General features: G+C 42.6%; 1 protein-coding gene across 2 annotated transcripts in view; it reads left to right on the top strand.

Annotated features, from left to right (window-relative positions):
- PTPRB (protein tyrosine phosphatase receptor type B) overlaps positions 1–24,866 on the top strand; it is a 123,987-nt gene that overhangs the window by 66,467 nt on the left and 32,654 nt on the right. For both annotated transcript variants that reach the window (XM_001117453.5, XM_001117455.5), the window contains 10 exons: positions 131–394; positions 941–1,204; positions 2,272–2,535; positions 5,494–5,760; positions 9,067–9,330; positions 11,207–11,470; positions 12,508–12,789; positions 16,708–16,986; positions 17,542–17,691; positions 20,070–20,313. In XM_001117453.5, the coding sequence (XP_001117453.4) occupies positions 131–394; positions 941–1,204; positions 2,272–2,535; positions 5,494–5,760; positions 9,067–9,330; positions 11,207–11,470; positions 12,508–12,789; positions 16,708–16,986; positions 17,542–17,691; positions 20,070–20,313 (2,542 nt within the window). The remainder of the gene's footprint in view (positions 1–130; positions 395–940; positions 1,205–2,271; positions 2,536–5,493; positions 5,761–9,066; positions 9,331–11,206; positions 11,471–12,507; positions 12,790–16,707; positions 16,987–17,541; positions 17,692–20,069; positions 20,314–24,866) is intronic.

The following is a 24,866-nucleotide window of genomic DNA, read 5'->3' as shown; positions in this document are numbered from 1 at the left end:
TCTAAGATTTTTCTTTTTAATACACACAATAATACTCTTTCTTTTTTATTGTCCCGGGTTGTCATCTGTGATCAATTACTCACTCAGAATTAATACATATTTATTTAGTCATTCTCTGTTTCCTTTTCAGTGCCTGACAAAGTCCAGGGAGTCAGTGTTAGCAACTCAGCCAGGAGTGACTATTTAAGGGTATCCTGGGTGCATGCCACTGGAGACTTTGATCACTATGAAGTCACCATTAAAAACAAAAACAACTTCATCGAGACCAAAAGCATTCCCAAGTCGGAAAACGAATGTGTATTTGTTCAGCTAGTCCCTGGACGGTTGTACAGTGTCACTGTTACTACAAAAAGTGGACAATATGAAGCCAGTGAACAAGGGAATGGGAGAACAAGTAAGTGGAATGATTGCAAAATCTGACAGTTGGTTGGACTTGAAAGTCTCTGAGTAATTTATCTGAACCTTGAATTTTTTCTGCTTATTCATTAGTACATTACATTCCCAGTAAGTCTCACTTGGCGCTAACATCATTTAGCCAAGCCATGGCCTATAATTACAGAATATTTATTGGTAGATAAAAGCAAACATAGTGAGAGAGCAAGAGAGCAAGAAGGCTAAATGTCCCATTTTTCTTCCCTGTCTTCCTGCATCATGGCATTTAAATTCTAGACTTCTTGTTTTATCTTATGGTCAAGATCATAACTCATTTTATAATTATGTTCTACCAATGCTGATCATGTAACATTTATGTCAGGGAAAAAAATTACAATTTTAATAGCTGCTTCCAATTTTTCTTGTTTAATTATGCATGAAGTAGTGCTAGTGGTTTATTTGGGGGAAGGGAGATGTTGCCAGTTCCTTGAATGTGATTCATATATTATTATGTAGGTAAACTCTGACCAGTTCCTTTCCTGAAATGTCTTCTCATTTTTCTCCCTAGTTCCAGAGCCTGTTAAGGATCTAACATTGCGGAACAGGAGCACTGAGGACTTGCATGTGACTTGGTCAGGAGCTAATGGGGATGTCGACCAGTATGAGATCCAGCTGCTCTTCAATGACATGAAAGTATTCCCTCCTTTTCACCTTGTAAATACTGCAACTGAGTATCGATTTACTTCCCTAACACCGGGCCGCCAATACAAAATTCTTGTCTTGACGATTAGTGGAGATGTACAGCAGTCAGCCTTCATTGAGGGCTTCACAGGTAATGTGAAATACTGTTCTTGAACCTGAACAGATGCAGTGGTGTATTTAACTTTTGGGTAGTCTGGGCATTTCGATTGAGGATTTGGAAGGGTAAAAGGGAGAGAGCAAGAAGGGACAAAGTCATCTTGATAGTGATAATGATGTTGTCCAACCTGTATGAACGAAAATAAAGTATGATGTCAGTGGCGGGGGGGTGCTTTCAGAGAAACAGCAATAAACTGATGTGATTAGCTGTTGCTTGTGAGGCACACAGATTAAGAATTGTTACTTGGAAATCACTTCTTTAGAACTCTTTTAGGAGTGTTGCCATAGTAGTTAACATGTACTGACAGTTCACCATGAACCAGACCCATAGCAAAGCATTCTATGTCTACATCTTGTTCAGTCTTCACAATGCTTTGGGAGGCTGAGGCAGGAGGATAGCTTGAGCTCAGGAGTTCAAACACAGCCTGGACAACATGACAAAACCCTGTCTCTACAAAAAAATACAAAAAATTAGCCAGGCATGGTGATGTGTGCCTGTAGTCCCAGCTACTGGGAAGGCTGAGGTGGGAGGATCACCTGAGCCCAGGAGGTATAGGCTGCAGTGAGCCATAATCACGCACTGCACTCCAGCCTGGACAACAGAGCAAGACCCTGCCTCAAAAAATAAAATAAAATAAAGTAAGAATCAATCTTCACAACTCTATTGGCTGGTTAGTATTATCATCACTGCCGTTTTTCCTAATGAAGAAACTGAAACTTACAGAGGTCAAGTAATTTGCCTGTAGTCCCACAGCTAGTGAGTGAGAAAACCAAAACTTGGACCAAGGCACCCTAACTAGCCCATCGCTATATAATTAGCATTCCTCATTTCCACTCACCAGCCTTGACTTCCCCCTAAGCTTTCCCCCATCAACTTCAGTTCACACAGAAAAATCAGAGAAAAGTGGCAAATTGTTACTTTCTTTTCCATGTGAGTTCTCTCAGTGGGTGCCAAAACATCAGAAGCATTCAAAACTTTGGTTGAAAATTTCAACAGTTCATTCTTTAAGTGATGACTTTTAAATTTATTTTCTTTTTTAGTTCCTAGTGCTGTCAAAAATATTCACATTTCTCCTAATGGAGCAACAGATAGCCTGACGGTGAACTGGACTCCTGGTGGGGGAGACGTTGATTCCTACACGGTGTCGGCATTCAGGCACAGCCAAAAGGTTGACTCTCAGACTGTTCCCAAGCACATCTTTGAGCACACGTTCCACAGACTGGAGGCCGGGGAGCAGTACCAGATCATGATTGCCTCAGTCAGCGGGTCCCTGAAGAATCAGATAAATGTGGTTGGGCGGACAGGTGAGCATCCACCTGGAGAAGGGCTAGATTGTAGAATGCCTCATGGTTCTCCAAAATGGGACAGTGAATGGGCTCAGCTATTCACAAACCCAAATTTAAACCCACCAAAGTTTGTACAATTCAATGGTTTCAAGAGCCTCACTCATTTATTCTTTGCATTTTTCTCTTAATAGAGATCTTCAGAACAAATGAAAGGGAATCAGAAACCAAATCATTTGAACAAATTTTTATACTTGCTAAAGGATAATAAAATTTTAAATTTTAACAAGCAGGCTGGACACGGTGGCTCACGCCTGTAATCCCAGCACCCTGGAAGGCCAAGGCAGGTAGATTGCTTGAGTTCAGGAGTTTGAGGCTAGCCTGGACAACACAGCTAAATCCCATTTCTACTAAAAATACAAAAAATTAGCCAGGCGTGGTGGCGCACACCTGTAGTTCCAGCTGCTTGGGAGGCTGAGGTGGAAGAATCACCTGAGCCTGAGAGGTCAAGGCTGCAGTGAGCCGTGATCATGCCACTGCACTCCAGCCTGGGTAACCAGAGTGAGACCCTGTCTCAATAAATAAATAAATAAATAAATTTTAATATGGAGACTTCCATAATTATGCATTTTTCAAAAGTTCTACCTTTTAAGAACAAGTACACATCTGTGCCATCTACTTTACCTGGTAGAGCTAAAAAAAATAAGTATCAAATGTATAAATAAATCTGTTTATATCAATATCACTATTAATGTATTATTTTTGAAAGATCTCTAGTAATACTATAGTCCTCTTACAGATGAGGAAAGTATGGCTCAGAAAGTTTATGAAACAGTATCAAGGATACATATATAATAAGACCTAAAGCTATAATTCAAGTCTAGGTCTGTCTGGCCCCAAACCTCATGCCCTCTCCACTGTGACACAATACTTTTTAGATGCCTCCCATTCTCATGACCACTTATTTAGCTGCGGGGCCTGAGGTTTCTATACCATGCCCTACTATGCCTCTATTTCATATCTATGTTTATATCTTTATCTGCATATCTTTAACCCTATGACAAACCCTGTGTTAGAAAGTGGGCATTTGGCTGGGCGCAGTGGTTCATGCCTATAATCCCAGCACTTTGGGAGGCTGAGGCGGGTGGATCATGAAGTCAAGAGATTGAGACCATCCTGGCCAACATGGTGAAACCCCATCTCTACTAAAAATACCAAAAAAAAAAAAACAAATTAGCCGGGCGTGGTGGTGCAGACCTGTAGTCCCAGCTACTCAGGAGGCTGAGGCAGGAGAATCACTTGAACCTGGGAGGTGGACGTTGCAATGAGCCAAGATCATGCCACTGCACTCCAGCCTGGTGACAGAGTGAGACTCTGTCTCAGAAAAAAGAAAGTGGGCATTCAGTAGCAAGGCAGAGCCCCTGACCTCAAGAACGTGATAATCTAGTGAAGGAGACAGAAAAGTAAAAGGCAATGACAGTAAAACATGGTAAGTGCTAAGATAAAAGTGGTTATGAGATGTTAGAGGAGCAAACAAGAAGAATCAGGGAAGGCTTTCAGGAGGAAGTAATATTTAAAGAAAGACTAGGAAGTCATCCAGGTGAAGTGTAAGTTGACTTGGTTCCATCAGAGAAAACAAAGCCCTGGAGGTAGGAGAAAGGATGGCACATTTGGGGACCTACACCTTATTTGGTATACTAGAATAAAGGCCGGGCATGGTGGCTCATGCCTGTAATCCCAGCACTTTGGGAGGCCAAGGTGAGTGGATAGCCTGAGTCTAGGTGTTCAAAACCAGCTTGGGCAATGTAGCAAAACCCCATCTCTACTAAAAGTATAAAAAACAAAAGTATACTAGAATAAAAAATGTGAGCCGTGTGGCCAGGTAAGTAGATAGACCAAATCACGAAGAGCTTTGTTTGCCTGTGAAGGTGTTTTGGAATTATGGAGAGCAACTGCAGGGCCATCAGCATGGGAGTGCTATAAAAATATGCTAGATAGAGTCTGCAGATTGAAAGAGTGGGAGGAAAGGACGCAAGTGACTGGTCAGTAGGCAGCTGCAATAATGTATGGTCTCATTTATACTTGCTAAAGGATATGATATGGTTCTGAGGTAGTGGCAGCACACAGAGAGTGGCTAGATTCAAGAGATAGGAGATTTAGGATACAGAAATAAAACTCATATTTGATTATATAGACAAGGTTGAGAGTGACAATTGAAGTTTCTGACTTGAACCAAGAGATAGAGACAAAAGGCAATGAGAACATTGTGGGAGGGAGATGAGGAGTCCAATTTGGACGTGTTGAGTGTTGGGTGTCTGTGGTACATTCAGGGAGAGATGTGATTTGCAAAAGCAGGAGAAACAACTAAAAGTTTAAATTCAGGAGTTGTCACCTTATGGGTGACACTTCAAACCATGGACATAGATGAAATCTAAGAAGATTATGTAGAATGAGAAAAGAAATGAACATAGGACAGAAAATATTATTATAAAAACAGTAATACTATTTTGCCTTTCACTTCAGGAGCTATAGAACAAATACTAGTATATACTACCGCTGAAGTCAAGACTTGAAGTTTTGACCTTAGTTAATGTTAGTAATAAAAGTCTAAACAAGAAACATAATTCACTATCAAACCCACATTCACTGAATATGAACTTGCTCAGCATCCTTCACTTTCTAGACTCATAGGTATGCACCACTCTGCATATTTATCAGGCCATTTTCACTAACTTTTCTATCTGAGATCCTATTTAAATTCAGAGAAAAAAATGGAGAATCAAAGTAGTTTTACAGACAGGTTAAGCCAGGAAATCCTTTCTCCTCTTTTCTCCATAAGGGCACACAGAAAGTATCAATGCCACACAAATAAAGCAAACGCATCATCTACCTGCAGTTGATTCAGGAGTTTTTCTCAATTGATTACTTTACCCTAAGTGATAAAATCTGTATTTTGTTGCTCCACTTGTCTCTCTGCAGTTCCAGCATCTGTCCAAGGAGTAATTGCAGACAATGCATACAGCAGTCATTCCTTAATAGTAAGTTGGCAAAAAGCTGCTGGTGTGGCAGAAAGATACGATATCCTGCTTCTGACTGAAAATGGAATCCTGCACAACACATCAGAGCCAGCCACCACTAAGCAACACAAATTTGAAGATCTGACACCAGGCAAGAAATACAAGATACAGATCCTAACTGTCAGTGGAGGCCTCTTTAGCAAGGAAGCCCAGACTGAAGGCCGAACAGGTAATTAGCACAGCATAATGTTTTGAAGCACATATTGCCAATGTCTACTATTGTGTAAGAACCACAGGGCAAGAGGGATGACGCAACATTGGGAGATGGTATCCATCTCTTGATACGCTGGGAACATTCACCCTGATTTGCCACTTCCATGTCGGTTGCCCTATCCACACAGGACTCAGCCCACCACACTCTGATTCTGATTTTTCATTAATATTGGTGCTATTAGCTTCCTATTGCTACTGTAATAAAATATCACAATCTTAGTGGCTTAAAACCACCCAGATTTATTATTTTCTAGTCCTGAAGGTTAGAATCTGAAAAATAGTTTTTGGGGACTGAAATGAAGACATCAGGGCTGTGTTTCCTGTAGGGACTTTCGGGGGAGAATCCACTCCTTGCCTTTTTCAGCTTCTGAGGCTGCCCACATTCCTTGGCTCGTGTCCCCTTCCCAACGATGACATTGCTCCAATCTCTGCATGGGACCTTACATCTCTTTCTCTGCTCTCCTGCCTCCCTCTTCCATCTTTTAAGGACTCTTGTGATTACCTTGGTCACCAACTGGACAATCCAGGATAATTCCTTCGTCTCAAGATCCTTAACTTAATCACATCTACAAAGCCCTTTTTGCCACAGAAGGTAACATATTCACAGGTTCTGGGGATTAGGACATGGACATCTTTGGGGCTATTCAGACAACCACATTGGCCTAATTGATTGATAACTTATTTAGTCAGTACATAGGTCTGAAGGCGGGGATGGTTATGTTGACAGGGACATAAAGATAAATCAGGCATGCTTCTCGTCCTTAAAGAGCTGACTGGCGAGACAGACACATGGACAAATAATGGCAATGCATTGTGATAAAGAGTACATATAAGAGAGGGATGTCTGGCATTCAGGGAAGCATGGAGGTCAGGCAGAATTGGGACATCTTCATAAAAGTGACATTTCAATACTGTCTTGAAGGATGAAGAAATTCTTATGGAGAGAAGGTAGAATACTTCCTACAGACAGCCTGTCCTGTGCAAAGGCCAGGAGGTATGAACAGGAGAAAGGAGAAGTTGTGGGTGGCTGAAATGTGTGTTGCATGATGGAAAGGTGAGGCTGAAAGCCAGATTGGAGCCAAATTAGAGGGTGCCTGGTAGCCTTCCTCAGGAGTTTTTTTTATCTTAAAGCAATACAAATTTTTTAGCCAGACAGCAATTGTTTTGTAATAACAATTTATCTTTAAAAAGATAAATCAGATAGCAATGGGGCAATGGATTGAATGGAAATGAACCAGAGGTGAGGAGATCCACCTATTAATTCATTTATTATTGAGTACCTACTATAGGTTAGGCACTGTTCTAACTGCTCGATATGCAGAAATGAATAAAAAATTCCCATGGTCATTATGCTTATAGTCTAGTGGGGAAGAAAGTCAATAAACAAAATAAATAAGTAAAAGATACAGGAGGTTGGGTGGTAATAAAGACCAAGAAGGAAATTAAATTAGGAAATTGGGATAGCAAGAGTTGGGGCTTACAATTTTATCTATCTATCTATCTATTAATGGTTATTATTATTATTATTATTTTGGAGACAGTGTCTCGCTCTGGCACCCAAGCTGGAGTGCAGTGGAACAATCTCAATTCACTGCAACCTCTGCCTCCTGGGTTCAAACGATCCTCCCATCTGAGCCTCCCAAGTAGTTGGGACTTCAGGAATGTGCCACCACGCCCAGCTAATTTTTGTACTTCCTTGTAGAGACAGGGTTTCTCCATGTTGCCTAGGCTGGTCTCACACTCCTGGGCTCAAGAGATCCACCTGCCTCAGCCTCCCAAAGTGTTGAGATTATAGGCATAAGCCACATGCCTGGTCAAGGGGCTTACAATTTTTTTTTTTTTTTTTTTTTTTTGAGACAAAATCTCCCTCTGTTACCCAAGCTGGAGTGCAGTAGTGCAATCTCAGCTCACCACAACCTCCACCTCCTGGGTTCAAGCAATTCTCCTGCCTCAGCCTCCTGAGTAGAGTAGCTGGGACTAAAGGTGTGCACCACCACGCCCAGCTAATTTTTACATTTTTAGTAGAGATGGGGTTTCACCATGTTGGCCAGGCTGGTCTTGAACTCTTGACCTCAGGTGATCCACCCTCCTCAGCCTCCCAAAGTGCTGGGATTACAGGCATGAGCCATTGCACCCAGCCGGGACTTACAATTTCAGGTAGTACAGTCCCCAAAGACTTCACTGAGGCAGTGACATTTGAGTAAAACTCTGAAAGAAATGAGAAAGTCATGCAAATATTTGGGTATTTAGACGCAGAGCCAATGCCAAAGCAAAGACCCTGAGTGGGTGTGTGTCTGACCTGTTGGAGGAACAGTAAAGGGGCCCATATGGCTGGAACAGAGTGAGCGCAAATGAGTGGGGGGGATGCAGTTGGACAGGTAATGGGGTCATGACATGACTGCAGTCGTAGGAGAAGGACCAACAGCTGAACGAATGCAGGGGCCCTCATGAAGAACAGTGGATACAGTCAAGAAGTATTTTTGCATTAGCTAAGGTGGCACTTGGGAGCTGAGTGGATTATAGAGGAAGGAACAAAAGATTCCAGAGTTTCTACCTAGGATGTCTGGTAGAAGATGATGCCATTAATTGAGATAAGAGAAGCAGGAGGTGAGAGGGTCAGGCAAAAATCCACAGAGTTCAGCTGTGTATTGAATTTGAGATGCCTGAGTGACTTGCAGAGAGAGGGAACCATAGGCATTTGGAAATATGGATTTGAGCTCAGAAGAGAAGTGAGCTGGACATAAAAAGATCTGGACCAGAATGCTAGTTGAATCCATAAATTGAATGAGACTGATTGCTCAGCTAGGGCTATAGAATATGAAGAAAACAAAGGATGGATCCATGGGAAATAACTTGTAAGGGCCTGGCAAAAGGAGCGGAGAAAGCAAAGAGAGCCTGAGAAAGAGCATTTGAGGTGGAGAAAAGAGAACTCAGGTGAAATCAAGGCAGATGTCCTGTTCTGTTTCTACTGGCATCTTAAGCCTGCTGAGGAATCAGACAGCATCTGTGCCAGCAGTTTGCAAGGAGGCGGTTTCTAGCAGCACTTGACCTTGCCAAGAGGTAGCACAGAAGTCCAAAAGGGTTTGCAAAATTCTAACATGAAGCTTTTTGAAAAATGCTTTTGGCTTTTCCTATTGTTTCTGTTTCTCATATCACTGAATCCAACTTCCTCTTTCTGTTTGCTTTTCCCTTTCTTTCCCACCTGCTCTCTTCTCCTCACTGCATTTCCCTCCCTCATTCTCTTGCTCCTCGACTTTTCCAGTCCCAGCAGCTGTCACCAACCTGAGGATCACAGAGAACTCCACCAGGCACCTGTCCTTCCGCTGGACCGCCTCAGAGGGGGAGCTCAGCTGGTACAACATCTTTTTGTACAACCCAGATGGGAATCTCCAGGAGAGAGCTCAAGTTGACCCACAAGTCCAGAGCTTCTCTTTCCAGAACTTGCTACAAGGCCGAATGTACAAGATGGTGATTGTAACTCACAGTGGGGAGCTGTCTAATGAGTCTTTCATATTTGGTAGAACAGGTAAGACCAAGACCCAAGCAGTAATGAATCGTGGGGAATTGTCCCGGTATTCACTGGCTTTTCCTGGGTTGGTCCTTAGTTTCCTCTTCTATTCAGGATGTAGCTTTATATGACATTTGTGACTTTCAGGCTGTTTGACCCTAAATCGCACGTTTGATTACGTGTAACTAATTTGCGGCCAGTTTTTGCACTAGCTTCTGCTCTTTTGCCTCCACTTGTTTACTTCCTAGGGCTTGGTAAAAAAATGAATGTGGTTCCTCCTCTTGACATCAAACTGTACAAGAGGGCTGTAACCCATCATAGTTTAATTCAAGCCATACCCTGCAGCTTTCTAACAAGAAATAGACGGAGAGGAGAGCAGGAGCAGAGAAGGGCAACCACAAATATAGCAAACAGGCAGTGACTGCTGTGAATTAGAAACATAGCACTAGATGAAGTGAAAACACAGAGTTCCAGGAAAGTGAGAGACATCTCTCTGGGCTGCAAATAAAAAACAGAATCTACCCTTTTCCCATAATTTGAGTCCTTTATCTCCTATTCAAAAAAAATTTTTTTTTGAGACAAGTTCTCGCTGTGTTGCCCAGGCTGGAGTGCAGTGATGCTATCATGGCTCCCTGTAGCCTCGACCTCCTGGGTTCAAGTGATCCTCTTGCTTCAGCCTCCCAAGCAGCTGGGACGACAGACACATGACACCATGCATGGCAAACTTTTAATTTTTATTTTTTATAGAGATGGGGGCTTCCCTATATTGCCCAGGCTGGTCTTGAACTCCTTGGCTAAAGCAGTCCTCTGCCTCGACCTCCCAAAGTGCTGGAATTAGAGGCATGAGCCACCATGCCCAGCCTACCTATTCAATTCTTTTTTCTCATTTGACAATAGTTTTAGGTGCTCTTCTGTGCCAGGTACATGGCCCACTGCTGTAATATGACAGTCAAGGGCGCTGCCCTCAGAGAACTCTGGAATAGCGGGGAGGGAAGAGGACGGGGACAGATCATTAAAGGGAGATGATTTGGGAATGCCTTAAATTCTATGAAAAAAAAGATGTGTCATGATAGTGACTTGGCAGGACAAGCAACTACTTTAGATAGGAGAAGTCATTTCAGCAGAGAACTAAAGGTGAAGGGAGCCAGGTGGGAACATATTCCAAGGGCAGCCAACAGAAGTTCTGTTTGTCTTTTGAAAGGAGTGAAAAAGAGCTGCGATAAGCCTCAACCACAGATAGAATTGCCTACCCGTCATCATTTCCAAGGCAGCCCTTTGCACATCTTTCCTCACCTGCTCACTAATGCTTAGAAGTCCTCCAATGTGGCAACAGTCTTCATTCTCCAAAGAATAGCAAAGCTATTGGGATGGATGGCAGCATGACTAATCTATACAATGATAGGAGTGACTGTAAACACTTCTCTCCCTAAATGAAGTTATACCAATACAGATTTTATAAGAAAGGGCACAAAAGAACTGAGAACCTAAAGGAGGGTAGAGAGGATGTAAAGAGACCCGGAGAGGGTTGCTGTGGGATGGTGGCTGCAATGACATAGGCCACACTGGGGAGGAGCTGGAACCTTGTATACACATTTTCTGGGCCTTTTTAAATAAGCTAAATGACAACGATTTATTCATCATTTATGAAGATTTCATTTTACATGCTTATCAGGGTGCATGTGGCAAGCATCTGGAAGTCACCACCTGTTTTGTTTTAATTTACACCGTATCTCTAGTCTATACGCCCTTAAAGTTAAATGGCCTGAAATGTAGGCAAGATCTGACTATAATATGTACAACTCACCCACATGCCCAACGTAGCATATACTCTCACCTGTGGGCCAGAATGCCTTTGTTTCTGTTTTGTTCTCATTAAGAATTTTTCTTGTTTAAGTCCCAGCCTCTGTGAGTCATCTCAGGGGGTCCAATCGGAACATGACAGACAGCCTGTGGTTCAGCTGGAGTCCAGCCTCTGGGGACTTTGACTTTTATGAACTGATTCTCTATAATCCCAATGGCACAAAGAAGGAAAACTGGAAAGACAAGGACCTGACGGAGTGGCGGTTTCACGGCCTTGTTCCTGGAAGGAAGTACACGCTGTGGGTGGTAACTCACAGTGGAGATCTCAGCAATAAAGTCACAGCGGAGAGCAGAACAGGTGAGAAGCTCAGGTGCCAGTGGCCAAGGGGTAGTGGGAAGTAGCTTCCAGAGACACATTTTGATTCTGATTTTAATGACAAGAGATAAAGCCAATAATGGTATACCCTGTGCTAGCCCCTGAACTTGGGAAGGGACTGTGGTACAACAGATAAAGGACAAGGCTATGGTCCAAAAGAACTAAGTCCTTAGCTTAGCTCTATGAATCTGGTCAAGTCATTGAGCCTCTCTAGGCCTCAGTTTCCTTATCTGCAAAGTGGGGATAATCACATACATCATCACTGTGTGGCTATCACCAGTGCACCCTAACTGTTTTTATGTCATGGGCACACATAGATGTCTGTGTGTCACCCTCGGGTTAATCAACAAGGCTATCTGCAATTGGACATAATTGTCTGTGGGTGTCAGCTCTGCACCCCAAAATCTGATGGAATTAATACCTTCACACACTTGTAACCCATTCGGAGCACACTCATGCTCCACAGCACCATGGTAAGGAAGATCTGGCTATGAATATTTAAGAAAACATATATGAGGCTGGGCACCGTGGCTCACGCCTGTAATCCCAGTATTTTGGGAGGCCGAGGTGGGTGGATCACTTGAGGTCAGGAGTTCGAGAACAGCCTGGTCAACTAGAGGAAACCCTGTCTCTACTAAAAATACAAAAATTAGCCAGGCGTAGCGGTGGGCACCTGTAATCCCAGCTACTCGGGAGGCTGAAGTGCCTGTAATCCCAGCTACCTGGGAGATGGAGGTTGCAGTGAGCCAAGATCATGCCACTGCACTTCAGCCTGGGCGGCAAGAGCAAAACTCTGTCTCAAAAAAAAGAAAAAGAAAAAGAAAAGGTACATAAAATGCTTGAGGACAGTGCCTTACACATAATAAACACTATTAATGAAAGCTCCTGCTACTATATCATCATATTATCTCTTCCTACAAGGTACATTAAAAGTGTGTCTGATGTTACTCAGCTATCTTTTTTGTATGTGTTACGGCATAGATGTGATTATGTGATTTTTCACTTTCTCCTATATTCAGCTCCAAGTCCTCCCAGTCTTATGTCATTTGCTGACATTGCAAACACATCCTTGGCCATCACGTGGAAGGGGCCCCCAGACTGGACAGACTACAATGACTTCGAGCTGCAGTGGTTGCCCAGAGATGCACTTACTGTCTTCAACCCCTACAACAACAGAAAATCAGAAGGACGCATTGTGTATGGTCTTCGTCCAGGGAGATCCTATCAATTCAGTGTCAAGACTGTCAGTGGTGATTCCTGGAAAACTTACAGCAAACCAATTTTTGGAACTGTGAGGACAAGTATGACATGTTTTGCTATTCTTGTTTCTCAAATGGAGTGAGGGGAAGTATATGTTCAACATCTTACTTAAATAGGGCTTGGATTAAATCCGTATTTTTACATGGGATTGGTCTGGATTTGAATTCAGGCAGAAGTCTATGTAGATTTGTTCATTCATTTAACATTAACAACAAGGGACAATAAAGAAAGAATCTCTCTCTGCCCTCATGGGGCTTACAATTAGGTAGGATGTACTATTTGTAACTAGACATTATATTTTGGGTATGATGAGGGAAGTAAATGGTACTATAGAGGCACTGGTTGGGTAATCTGACCCAATACAAGAGAACTTCTTGGAAAAGGAAACATCCAAATAGAAACCTAAAGAAAGAAATTTACCAGGTAGAGGTGGGGGAAGAAGTGGAGAATATTCCAGGTCGAGAGAATAAAATATTCCAAGATCAGAGAGGAGGGAGAGTACAAGATCTACTAACAGGGGAACAGAAAGAAGTTTATTTGGCCATAGCATAAAAGGTAAGGATTAAGGGAATCACATAATAAAATGTTTTGTATTCCATGGTAACTTTGAACTTTATTTTGGATCAACTGGAGCCACTCAATTTCAGCAGAGATATCATAATCATTATTTACACTTTAGAAAGTTACTCTGGGTACAGTGTAGAGAATAGACCGAAAGAGGCAAAACTAGAAGCAGAGGGATCATAGGACATACTGTTGTATGTCCCTGAGAGAAAAATACTTTGATGACGAAGCACATACCAGTTTCTTCCCAAAGGCATTTTGGGATAGATACTATCACCCTCAAAGAAAGACAGGTTTTCAGCTTAGGGACTTTAATCCAAATATTTGTGTTTCAATAATACCCAGTAGAAGTAGCTTCTGGGATCAGATCAGATAGTTAATGGTTGTTGATAAAATGCATAGTTGAAAGTTAGACATTTAAGCATTTTAATAAAGCCAGACATTTTTAATAAGCATTAATACTATAACAAGTATAACTTTTATGCCACATTGTATCCAAAGAGCAGTTATTTGTGTGTCAAAAGAAATATGTGAAAAAGAACTAAGAGTTTTAGTTTATGGCAAGCTCAGGCTGAGTTTTCAGTGGCTGACTGTGGGCTGTGTTCATGAAATCTGTTAAGCAGAGCACCCTGCACTGGTTACCAAACCCAGGGCAGGACTCTGAACACTTCTGCCCATTGCATCTGGTATTAGAGTCACCAGAGAAACATAACGCAAGCACTGGATGGAACAAAGCTTTGCTTACATAGGGAGGAGACAGAGTAAGATCAACCTCAACAGTATGCCTCAGTCCCCCATGGCCAGCTGCAGTGGTTGCCCAGAGATGCACTTGCTGTCTTCAACCCTGACAACAACAGAAAACAGAAGGGCACATTGTGTATGGTCTCTTCCAGCAGTCAGTGCAGGGCAGTTGGCTAAGTGCACCACTCTCAGGTCACAGTAGAAGGACCCTGTCCTGTCTCCTCAGAGGACAACCGTAGCATTGGTGTTCACCATCTGCCATGTGACACACATGCGTAAGCAGAACAAAAGAGCATACATTGAGCTTGCAACAGGGAACGATACTCCCACACAAGGCAATGAGCCCAGCACAGGCTGTGTAGGCTCTCGATCTCTTGGTAAGAAAGTATCTTAAGCTCAAGGGCCATTTCTTACGCAGCCAAACGGGGGTCGATAGACTATGCACATGACACTGCCTTTCCCAAAAGCCTTGCAGGTACTCAGTTTAAGAGCTCATATGACTCTGTTAGCGGCTGGGCTTATAGATCACGACTGGACTGTTGTATTCAGTCCTGGATGCTAGAATTTAAGTGAGGCATTCACCAAACGGAGGAGTGCCCAGGAGGACAAAAACTGCCATGGAGAGGGACTCAGTGCTGTGTTTTATGAGGAATGATGACTCGTGGAACTTGTTTTTTGTTTGTTTGTTTATTTGTTTTTTCAAGGCTTGTATTTATTAGGATCAGGTGAGGCTATGGGTAACAGAAAATCCAAAATAGCAGAAGTTTAAATAGAATAGAAGTTTATAATTTTCATGTAAAATCATTCCAGTACTCAATTTCTCACAAATATGCTTCAACCATAATGAATGATTTGCAGTTCTCAATTTTCTACCATCCTACTCCCGGCACCTCCTCCTTTGGTACCTGGGTTTGTGGTTTTTCTCTACGCAGAATGCCTTTTTCTCGATATCTTGGCAGAGTGTCACCTCTGCCTTACGGCTTTTACTAACTCCTGCTGATAACTAATAGCCAGCAGCTGAAGGTTGTGTGTCACCCCCACATAGCACCTTGTCTCGCCATTTCTTCTGGTATGTTTTCCTTTCTGCCTTCTATGATGGCTATTTGGACTCATTTCCATTCCTGCAGGTTAGGGCTAACATCTTACTTACCTCTGTACTGTTCATAATCCCCAGAAGAGCACCTGGCCCATAGTAGGTACTTGTTTCTCTCAACACATGAAATAAGTGTTCATTCCACTCTCTTTTTGTTTGCATGGCTTCAGAGGAGGACATAATTCTTAACTTTGCTCCTCTGTAGGTAAGTTGTTTTGCCCCCTCTGGCTTCTTTCAGGAATTTTTCTTTATCTTTGATTTTCTGTAGTGTGAAAACGATATGCCTAGGCATAGTTTTTTTGGCATATATCCTCCTTGGTGTTCCCTGAGCTTCCTGGATCTGTGGTTGGTGTCTAACATTTATTTGTGGGAAATTCTTAGTCATTCTTGTTTCAAATATTTCTTCAGTTCCTTTCTCCTTCTGGTATTCTCATTTTGTGTAGGATACACTTTCTGTGGTTGTTCCATGGTCCTTGGATATTCTGTTCTGCTTTTCAGTCTTTGTTTGCTTTGCTTTTCCGTTTGGGAGGTCTCTACTGATAGATCCTCAAGGCTCAGAGACTGTCCTCAGCCATGTCTAGCTACTAAGAAGTCCATCAAGGTATTCTTCATTTCTGTCACAGTGATTTGATCTCTAGCATTTATTTTTGGTTCTTTCTTAGGACTTTCACCTCTCCATTTACATCACCCACCTGTTCTTGAATGTTGTCTACTTTGTCCATTAGAGCCCTTAACATGTTAATGACTGTTGTTTTAAATTCCCGGTCTGATGGTTCCAACATTCCTGCCATATCTGACTTGTAGTTCTGGATCCTTGTTCAGTTTCCTCAAGCTATATATTTTTTCCTTTAGTAGGCCTTGTGATTTTTTCTTGATAGCTCGATACAACATACTACGTAAAAGAAACTGCTGTAAATTGGTGTTTGGTGGGGCAGTGATGAAGCATGGGGGAGGAGAAGTGCTTTAGAGTCCTATGATTAGGTCTAGTCTTCTAGCGAGCCTATGCCTCCAAGCTGTGAACTTTGCAGATACTTCTCAGCACCCCCTACCCCCACCTGAGGTGGGACAGGATGGTTGAAGTGGCTGGGGTTGGGTTATTCCCCTGGCCCAGGTCAGTTGGGCTCTGATAAAACCCCAGCAGGTTAGGCTTTGGGTAGATTCCACTGAGGGCAGAGTGCTCTAGTGTATTTCAAAACAGTTATTTTGTTCCCCCCCTTTCAGAAACATGGGGGGATTTTTCTTCGATATTCACTGTGAGAACCTGGTTGAGCTCCTGGAGCTAAAACTCACAAAAGTGTGGAGGGCCCCATAACTAGATCCCCCGGAGTCTTTAACTATTACTCAGACTTGTCCACGCTTGTCCTTCAGCATTTCCTACCCCAGCCCTGGTTCCCTGGGAGATTTGTGCTCATGTGTCTGCTAGGGTGAGCCACGACACTCTGTATTTGCCTGTCCGTCCCTCCTATACCTAGATCTCAGAGCTAGTTGGACCCAAAGGAGCTGGAAAATAAAAAAATTCTCCTTGAGTTCTGAAAAGTGTTGGCTCCTCTGTTCCCTTTAGAGCCTGACAAGATACAAAACCTGCATTGCCGGCCTCAGAACTCCACAGCCATTGCCTGTTCTTGGATCCCTCCTGATTCTGACTTTGATGGTTACAGTATTGAATGCCGGAAAATGGACACCCAAGAAGTTGAGTTTTCCAGAAAGCTGGAGAAAGAAAAATCTCTGCTCAACATCATGATGCTAGTGCCCCATAAGAGGTACCTGGTGTCCATCAAAGTGCAGTCGGCCGGCATGACCAGCGAGGTGGTTGAAGACAGCACTATCACAATGATAGACCGTAAGTGTCCCTGAAGGTACGCACGGAGCCTCCTGTCACCAGAGTGAAGGGGCTGTGCACCCTTCCCTGTCATATCCATCACTGCCATTCACTTGCATACATTTCACTTTTGCATAAGCCTATGTGATTGCCACCTGGAGAGGAGGACTTAAAAGGCTCCAAGAAATGGCAACATTTCTCTGGGTAAAGTACCCTGACAGCAAACAAGTTAGATGATCTTAAAGTACCTGAATGAGTTAGTATTTAAATATATCACTTTGCCTCATATAGTTAGAGCTATAATAGAGCTCTTAAGCAATTTGAAGCTACAACTTCAGGAAATTCTGCTGAAGAGCTACCTCTTTCATTATGTTTAATGTGCCACTGGCAAATCACTTCCTCTGCCTGTTTTCCTTCAGGAGAGGGGGAGAGTTTCTTGATTACAGCATTAAACACAGGCGCACGCTCACACACACAGTCTGATGCAAGAGAGCAGAATCCTTCATTTTACTGTTGTTTATGCTGTGAAAGCAGAGTTGTGACCCCTCTTGGTTCCTTCCCCACCTCTTTTTCCAGGCCCCCCTCCTCCACCCCCACACATTCGTGTGAATGAAAAGGATGTGCTAATTAGCAAATCTTCCATCAACTTTACTGTCAACTGCAGCTGGTTCAGCGACACCAATGGAGCTGTGAAATACTTCACAGTGGTGGTGAGAGAGGCTGATGGTAAGTTATCATGAGTTAACTCCACTCTGAGACACCGAATTGCTTTCTCGGAGGTCATGTGGGAGATCTTTCTGTGAAAAGGTTCAAGAAACTTAAGTAGAAAATGTAATTTTTGTATCATTCACCCCATCTCCGCTGGATACAGGGAGATGTAAGGAAAAGCTGCTCAAAGCTTCTTTGGGCAGTAAAGCCTGTTATCCTCTAGGTTTAATTATTAAATAGAAGAGTAATGATAATAGCAACCACAGCGATAATAACAATAACCATCATTTATTGAGTCTTTACCACGTGCCGTGCACTGTTGGAAGTGCATTGCATGTAATGCCTTATTCAGTCCTCTTCTTTCCACCCAACCTGTTGGCAATCTCAAGGCTTCAAACTAACTTTGAAGGAACTCTTAATTTATGTATTACAGTTCTTATTTATTTATTTATTTATTTTTGAGATGGAGTTTCGCTCTTGTCGCCTAGGCTGGAGTGCAATAGCGCAGTCTTGGCTCACTGCAACCTTCGCCTCCTGCCTCAGCCTCCTAAGTAGTTGGGATTAGTCCTCTTCATTACTGGGTCAATCTTGTTGTTCACTACTCTTTTGTTCTACCATTAAACATTAATATGCCTCAACCGTCTTCACCCCTTCCTATCTCCAATGCCTCAACTGATCATACTTGCAAACCACCCACCAAGTCACAAAAAGAACCAAAAGCCTAAAAGAAGAAAAAAAGTTCATGAGAAACATTCTTCTCTTCTCCACTGAATTTTGAATAGTATGTTTCATTCTCTAGTTTCCTAAATTATTCAATATCTACCTAATTCCTAAAGATAAGAACAAAGTCTAGGGAATGGTTATCACAACATCACATGCAACCACTGAGTAAGAGCTTTCAAGCTTATCGTATCAGCATTTGTCAAACCACCTGTAAGAGTGTTGTATTTGGGGCACACCTGTCCATGTATATATTTGCTGTTGAGGTCTTGTGTGTTATTTCTCCAAAAGAGAGGCTTTTGCCTGGAATGACATTAATATAGGTTTACCTTTCTTATATATTTTTATACTGTTTAAGGTGCTACATGAGTTTCTTAAGCATCCCTGATAATTTTGACCCATTTGTGGGTAAGGGGGAAACTTGAAACCTGACAAACTGTGAGGCAGTTTCTAGGCCAATGGGTATTTTAGGCTCACAGTATCTAACAGTCTATGTGCTTTTACAGTTTATTTAATTGAACTAAATCTGGTTATGCACAATTAACTAAATAATTTCAAGGGTCATTGGTATGTCCCAGATTTCCTCACACCACATAATTGAAGATAAATTGGTGAACTGTGGAAAGACTTTAGACTTGATTAGACTGCAATGAAGACAGCGTTTTGCTCCATGACTATAAGACAGTAACCGAAAAAGTCACACCCCAGAAAGTAGCCTTGTGTTCCCCAGCCAGACAGGCTTCCATTATTGATGTCCATGGAGATGGGCTGTGATTTCCAGGTTAGCTAAGATAACAATCCATCTCATATAAATGCCATTTATAGTGTACATACTCATGCTAAAGACAACGTTTCTTTTTAACTACTGCCAACAAAATATTTCTAAGACCCACTTATGAGCAAATTTTATTAAACAAGAATCCAGGATGCTATCATAAACCCTCACTGCACCACACCTTGAAGCTCACTGTAAACAGTATCTGATCTCTATAGTATTTATCTTTCTACTTACGCTTTTCTCCAGTCAGCATCAAAACTGGTTCGCAGTGCCAAAACACACAGCAGGCTGGGTGACCAGGGGAAGAGTTCTGGGAAGTGCTCTGAGTAAGGGGCCAAATTTGGACCAGGATTAAACTGTACTCAAGATAACAGTGAGCCACATGCAGAGCAATAATCAAACTGGGCATGGCATGTGGAGCGCGCCTTGTGGGATGACTACTCTGGCCTAGGACATGATTTCTCTTATCTTTTTCCTATTTCCCAGGTCATAGGGGTTTCCTTATTAGCTCAACTACAATGGTTATTGGCAAGATAGTTTATTGAGTGGGTTCACTCACAATGGGAGTTGTGTAACACTGTGGAGTTGTGAGAGGTGCTATCATTTAATGCAATGAGCTACCCTCATTTTATTTCCTAGGAAAATGATGCTATATGCGTGTGTGTGTGTGTGTGTATTTTATATACACACTATTTATTTTTATGTATTTTAGAAAAAGTGAATTAAAATTAACTTTATTAGGAGAATTTCATATCGTTCTTTGAGATTGCACAATCTGTACTTTGGAAATGGCCAGAGATAGTGGATGAGGAGGCAGCCTTAGAAACCTAATTTAAAATCACTGAAATCACTTAAGTCACAAGAAAGGCAGTCCTTAACTGTGGGTTTTCTCCTCCAGGCAGTGATGAGCTGAAGCCAGAACAACAGCACCCTCTCCCTTCCTACCTGGAGTACAGGCACAACGCCTCCATTCGGGTGTATCAGACTAATTATTTTGCCAGCAAATGTGCCGAAAATCCTAACAGCAACTCCAAGAGTTTTAACATTAAGCTTGGAGCAGAGATGGAGAGCCTAGGTGGAAAATGCGATCCCACTCAGCAAAAATTCTGTGATGGACCACTGAAGCCACACACTGCTTACAGGTTAGATGTATTACCACTGTTTTGCTAGATGGGACATGCTACATTACGAGGCACTCAGCTGTCTGAGCATCTGATGCATGTGAGCTTCCATAGATTAATAACCTACGTTAGAAGAGTAAACTCTGCATTTTACTGGGTAATTTATGAAAGTTGGATTCCTGCCTCCACTTGCAGGTAATGTGTCAAAAGGGACTTCAGCACTATGCAAAAGCTCCAAATCATTAAGGGAAGAACTGAAGGTTCTTAATAGAGTGTTCTCTCTTCTACAACTTTTTTTTTTTTTTTTGAGACAGTCTTACTCTTGCCCACACTGGAGTGCAGTGGTGCCATCTTGGCTCACTGCAACCTCCGCCTCCCTGGTTCAAGCAATTCTCTTGCCTCAGCCTCCCGAGTAGCTGAGATTATAAGTGCACGCCGCCCCACCTGGCTAATTTTTGTATTTTTAGTACAGAGGAGGTTTCACCATGTTGGCCAGGCTGGTCTCCAACTCCTGGCCTCAAGTGATCTGCCTGCCTCAGCCTCCCAAAGTGCTGGGATTACAGGTGTGAGCCACCATGCCCGGCCCTTCTACAACTTTTTAAATATGAGTCCAATACTTTACGTTGCTCATTATTGTAAAAATGTCCAAATAAAATGACTGAGTTTAGGGAGATCCAAACAATATGAAGCTATATCTTCTACTTATAATGTGAACTGAAATTATACTCACTTATTTACCTTCTAAGGCATCTAAAGATGGAAGTGCTCTTTGGTCCAGACAGAACTCTGGAAGGCAAAGGCCCCTGAATGAATGGGAACACCTTTTTTTCCCCATGGAGATGACAAATGAAAAGGAGCAGCTGTTTGGCTTTGGCTCCAGGAAACATCATTGCAGTCACTAGGCCCTTCTGCCCTAGGAATTGGCAGTGCTCTTGTTCTGCACTGTGTTTTCAGAAGGCAGGTACAAGCAGAAGTATACAGCATCCCAATCAGCATCAAGAGAAAGGGAACCTAGGCTACTGTCTTGGATATAGAGCTACTGACACCCAAGATTATTACTTCTGCAGAAGTTGTATCTTCTCTGTTGGGTGTTGGAAGAGCTGATACCCAATCAATATGGCAGTAAATTAGGTTTTCCACGGGCCAGCGTCCATTCTACTTTGTTGATGCTGAGGGCTTATTGATTCTCACATATTTGAAGTATCACTCCTAGGTCTCAGCCGAAAAAAACTCCCTCCCAGTTCCAAAAGGAGACTATGACATAGCATGACACCCGAAAGAGTTCTTAGCTCCTCCGTCACATCAAACAAGTCAAGACAGATGTTTTTCCTCACTTTTGGCAGGAACTCTGTATAGCTACCTTTACCCAGGGCTCACCAGACACTTACTGTTACCTCCCAGGCAAGGTCGGCACCTCCAGATTAAACACACACAAACTTTTTAGTGATACTTACTTCAAAAAGAGACCATATGAGCCTACCTAAAGGAAACAAGATTTCAGAAGAACAAGAGAGAAACAAGAAAGACTAGAAAACCAGGATTTATCGGTTCCTGTAAGAATCAAGAGATGCGGCCAGGAGTGGTGGCTCACGCCTGTAATCCCAGCACTATGGGAGACTGAGGTGGGCAAATCACTTGCGGTCAGGAGTTCGAGACTAGCCTGGCCAACATGGTGAAACTCCATCTCTACTAAAAACATAAAAGTTAGCCAGGCATGGTGGTGCACGCCTGTAATCCCAGCTACTCGGGAAGCCGAGGCAGGAGAGTCGCTTGAACCTTGGAGGTGGAGGTTGCAGTGAGCTGAGATCATGCCACTGTACTCCAGTCTGGGTGACAGAGCAAGACTCCATCTCCAAAACAAAAAAAGAGGCCGGGCGCGGTGGCTCATGCCTGTAATCCCAGCACTTTGGGAGGCCGAGACGGGCGGATCACGAGGTCAGGAGATCGAGACCATCCTGGCTAACACGGTGAAACCCTGTCTCTACTAAAAATACATTAAAAAAAAATTAGACAGGCGCGGTGGCAGGCGCCTGTAGTCCCAGCTACATGGGAGGCTGAGGCAGGAGAATGGTGTGAACCCAGGAAGCGGAGCTTGCAGTGAGTGGAGATCGTGCCACTGCACTCCAGCCTGGGCGACAGAGCAAGACTCCGTCTCAAAAAAAAAAAAAAGAAAAAAAAAGAATCGAGATTCCTCAGCTCCTTGGTTACTTGGGCTCAAGGAAACTTGAGCAAAAGTCACCTAAGGGCTATTTTCTTTTTGAGTTGGAACATTGAGGCTGATTTAGTTTGTTTACTTATGGAAAGGGAAGGGGTGAAGATAATTCATTACTATATTTCAAAGAGAGAGTAAGAAGCTATAAAAAAATTTGTGTCTGGACCAGAGCCCACCAATCTCCCAGCGCCCATAGTAGCTGTGGAGGTCTTTGGAAGAGCACCTGCATTTGAGTTCCAACTCTGCCACTTTTTAACTGTGTATTTTAACTTGTAAGCAGCATTTCAGTTCTCTAATCTTCATCTTCCTCACCTGCAAAGCTCCATAAGGGTGTCCTAAGTAGTGGTTTTGAGTATGTGACAGATCAAACCTAGTCATGTCACTTCTAAATTAAGGTTTTCCTGTAGTTCCCATTCACTTACAAGAGCAAGAGCAGATTCCAGCACAGGGCACACTAAACCCTGCTTTCTCCTGCCTGCCTCACCAGCCTTGTCTCCAACCATATATGCTCTAAGTACCCACTGCTTTCCTGCTACTCGTCACTCCTCGGAGTTCCTGAATGTGACATGGTTCTTTTATACCCCTGAGCCTTTGCATAATCTTTTCTCTCTCAGATGCTTTCCGTTCTTATCTGGCTGGCGAATTCTCCATACACTTCAAAAGCCAGCTCAACCCTCAACCACCCACACTATCCTGTCAACCCACAGCTGGGCGGTTGGGTGCTCCATCAGCTCCATGTCCACGTCCACAGCACCGTCTCCCTACATGCCTCTAATCCTACATTTACCAGTGGCTTTTAACCCTTTATCGAATTACCTGCTCTCTTCAACTAGACTGCAAGAACTCACAATCCAACAGGGGAGACAGATGTGTCATTGGTTACAAAACAATATGGCAGGTTCCTGGCACAAAAGATGTGCTCGTGAAATGTTTATGAACAAATACGGGAATGAGCCAAGATGCTCTATGGAAGTAACACATTCGTGTTATGGCTTCATCATCTCTGTGTACGTGTTTGTTTTTCAGAACACAGCTTTCCTATATTTCTCCAATATATATGTTTACTTCAGTCCTGTTAAAAGCATGCCAGACAGATAATGCTTGATGAGAAGAGGTGTCATCTCCCAAAACACATCACAGAACCACATGCAAATCAGCCTCTTGTGTGGTGGCTGCTGAACTCAGTCCAGTCAGAATTCTGCCTGTCTCAAGACAATCATCACCAGTCACCCTCCTTGTTGTTAGGCATCCTTTTTTCCAAAGGGAATAAGTGGACAGGAAATAGTGCAGAAAAAGAATAATTAGGATTGAGAAATGGGAAATTCTAGGTTTTGCTGATACGCAAGTTTGTTATGTCAACAGATACAATGTGTTTCATTCATTGTTGGGTTCCTATGATTCATATGTATTATTGCATTGTTCCATATGGAAAGAGAAAGGGCAGATCATTACGGTGAGAGAGTTGGAAGGTAAGGAAAGTGCTGGTCTGGTTTTGTTTTTATTCTAAATAAAAGAGCAGTGTGACCATAGTAAGGTGGTCAGCTTCTCCTGACCTCGTTTTCTTCAAAGGAAGGAAATTGAACCGCATGATCTCTAACTTTCTGCTATAGAATTCTAATTCTAGACACATTTAAAGTGGAAAAAATTCTATCAGATATTTGTTCACTAAAAATAGTGTCTTGTTATTGTGTCATATTCATAATTATCTTGCTATAATATATTCAGCATATGTTTTCTTGCCTTCTCTGGCAATAGGTGTTGTTGGGTGATAGATAAATAAGGTGGAGCACTGCCTTCAAGGAGCTTACAATGTGGAGACAGAAGCCACATCTGCAAAATAGAGGCAGAAATGTTGAAGGACATAAGGAATAAAGGAAAATAAATGCTGTGAAGGTTCAGAAGGCTTCTCAAAGGATGTATTAAAACATAGGAAAAGGATTTAGAAATATGCAGATAGTGACAGAAGGAGATTCAATGTGGAAGGAATAGTGGGAGTCAAAGTGTGGAGTTTTAAATACACAAATTGTTTAGAGTAGAACAAACAGTCCAGTTTCAAACAGAGGGTGAATAAAAAGGAGTAGACTGGGATGATAGGACGAGATAGGACTGTGGGTGGGTGCTAAGTGCTGGGCTGGGGAAAGTAGCTGTGACATTCATTTTTGGAAAAGTTTTAAGGGAAGAATGCCTGATGACCCATTAATTTTAAGCTGAACCTATACTAGGTCATTATCTCCTTCCTAAAGGTCCCTTTTATCTGCATCCATTCAGTACTTTGTATTTACACTTGTGATTTCAGAGCAGAGTATGTCAAGGTTGTTATAGCCAATGCTTTTATTTTACAGATGAGGCATAAGGAACTTTA

This window comes from Macaca mulatta, chromosome 11 (assembly GCF_049350105.2).
Source record: "Macaca mulatta isolate MMU2019108-1 chromosome 11, T2T-MMU8v2.0, whole genome shotgun sequence".
NCBI classification, from domain to species: Eukaryota; Metazoa; Chordata; class Mammalia; order Primates; family Cercopithecidae; genus Macaca; species Macaca mulatta.
Note: the sequence above shows the minus strand (reverse complement) of the source record. Positions and strands in the feature narration are given on the sequence as shown.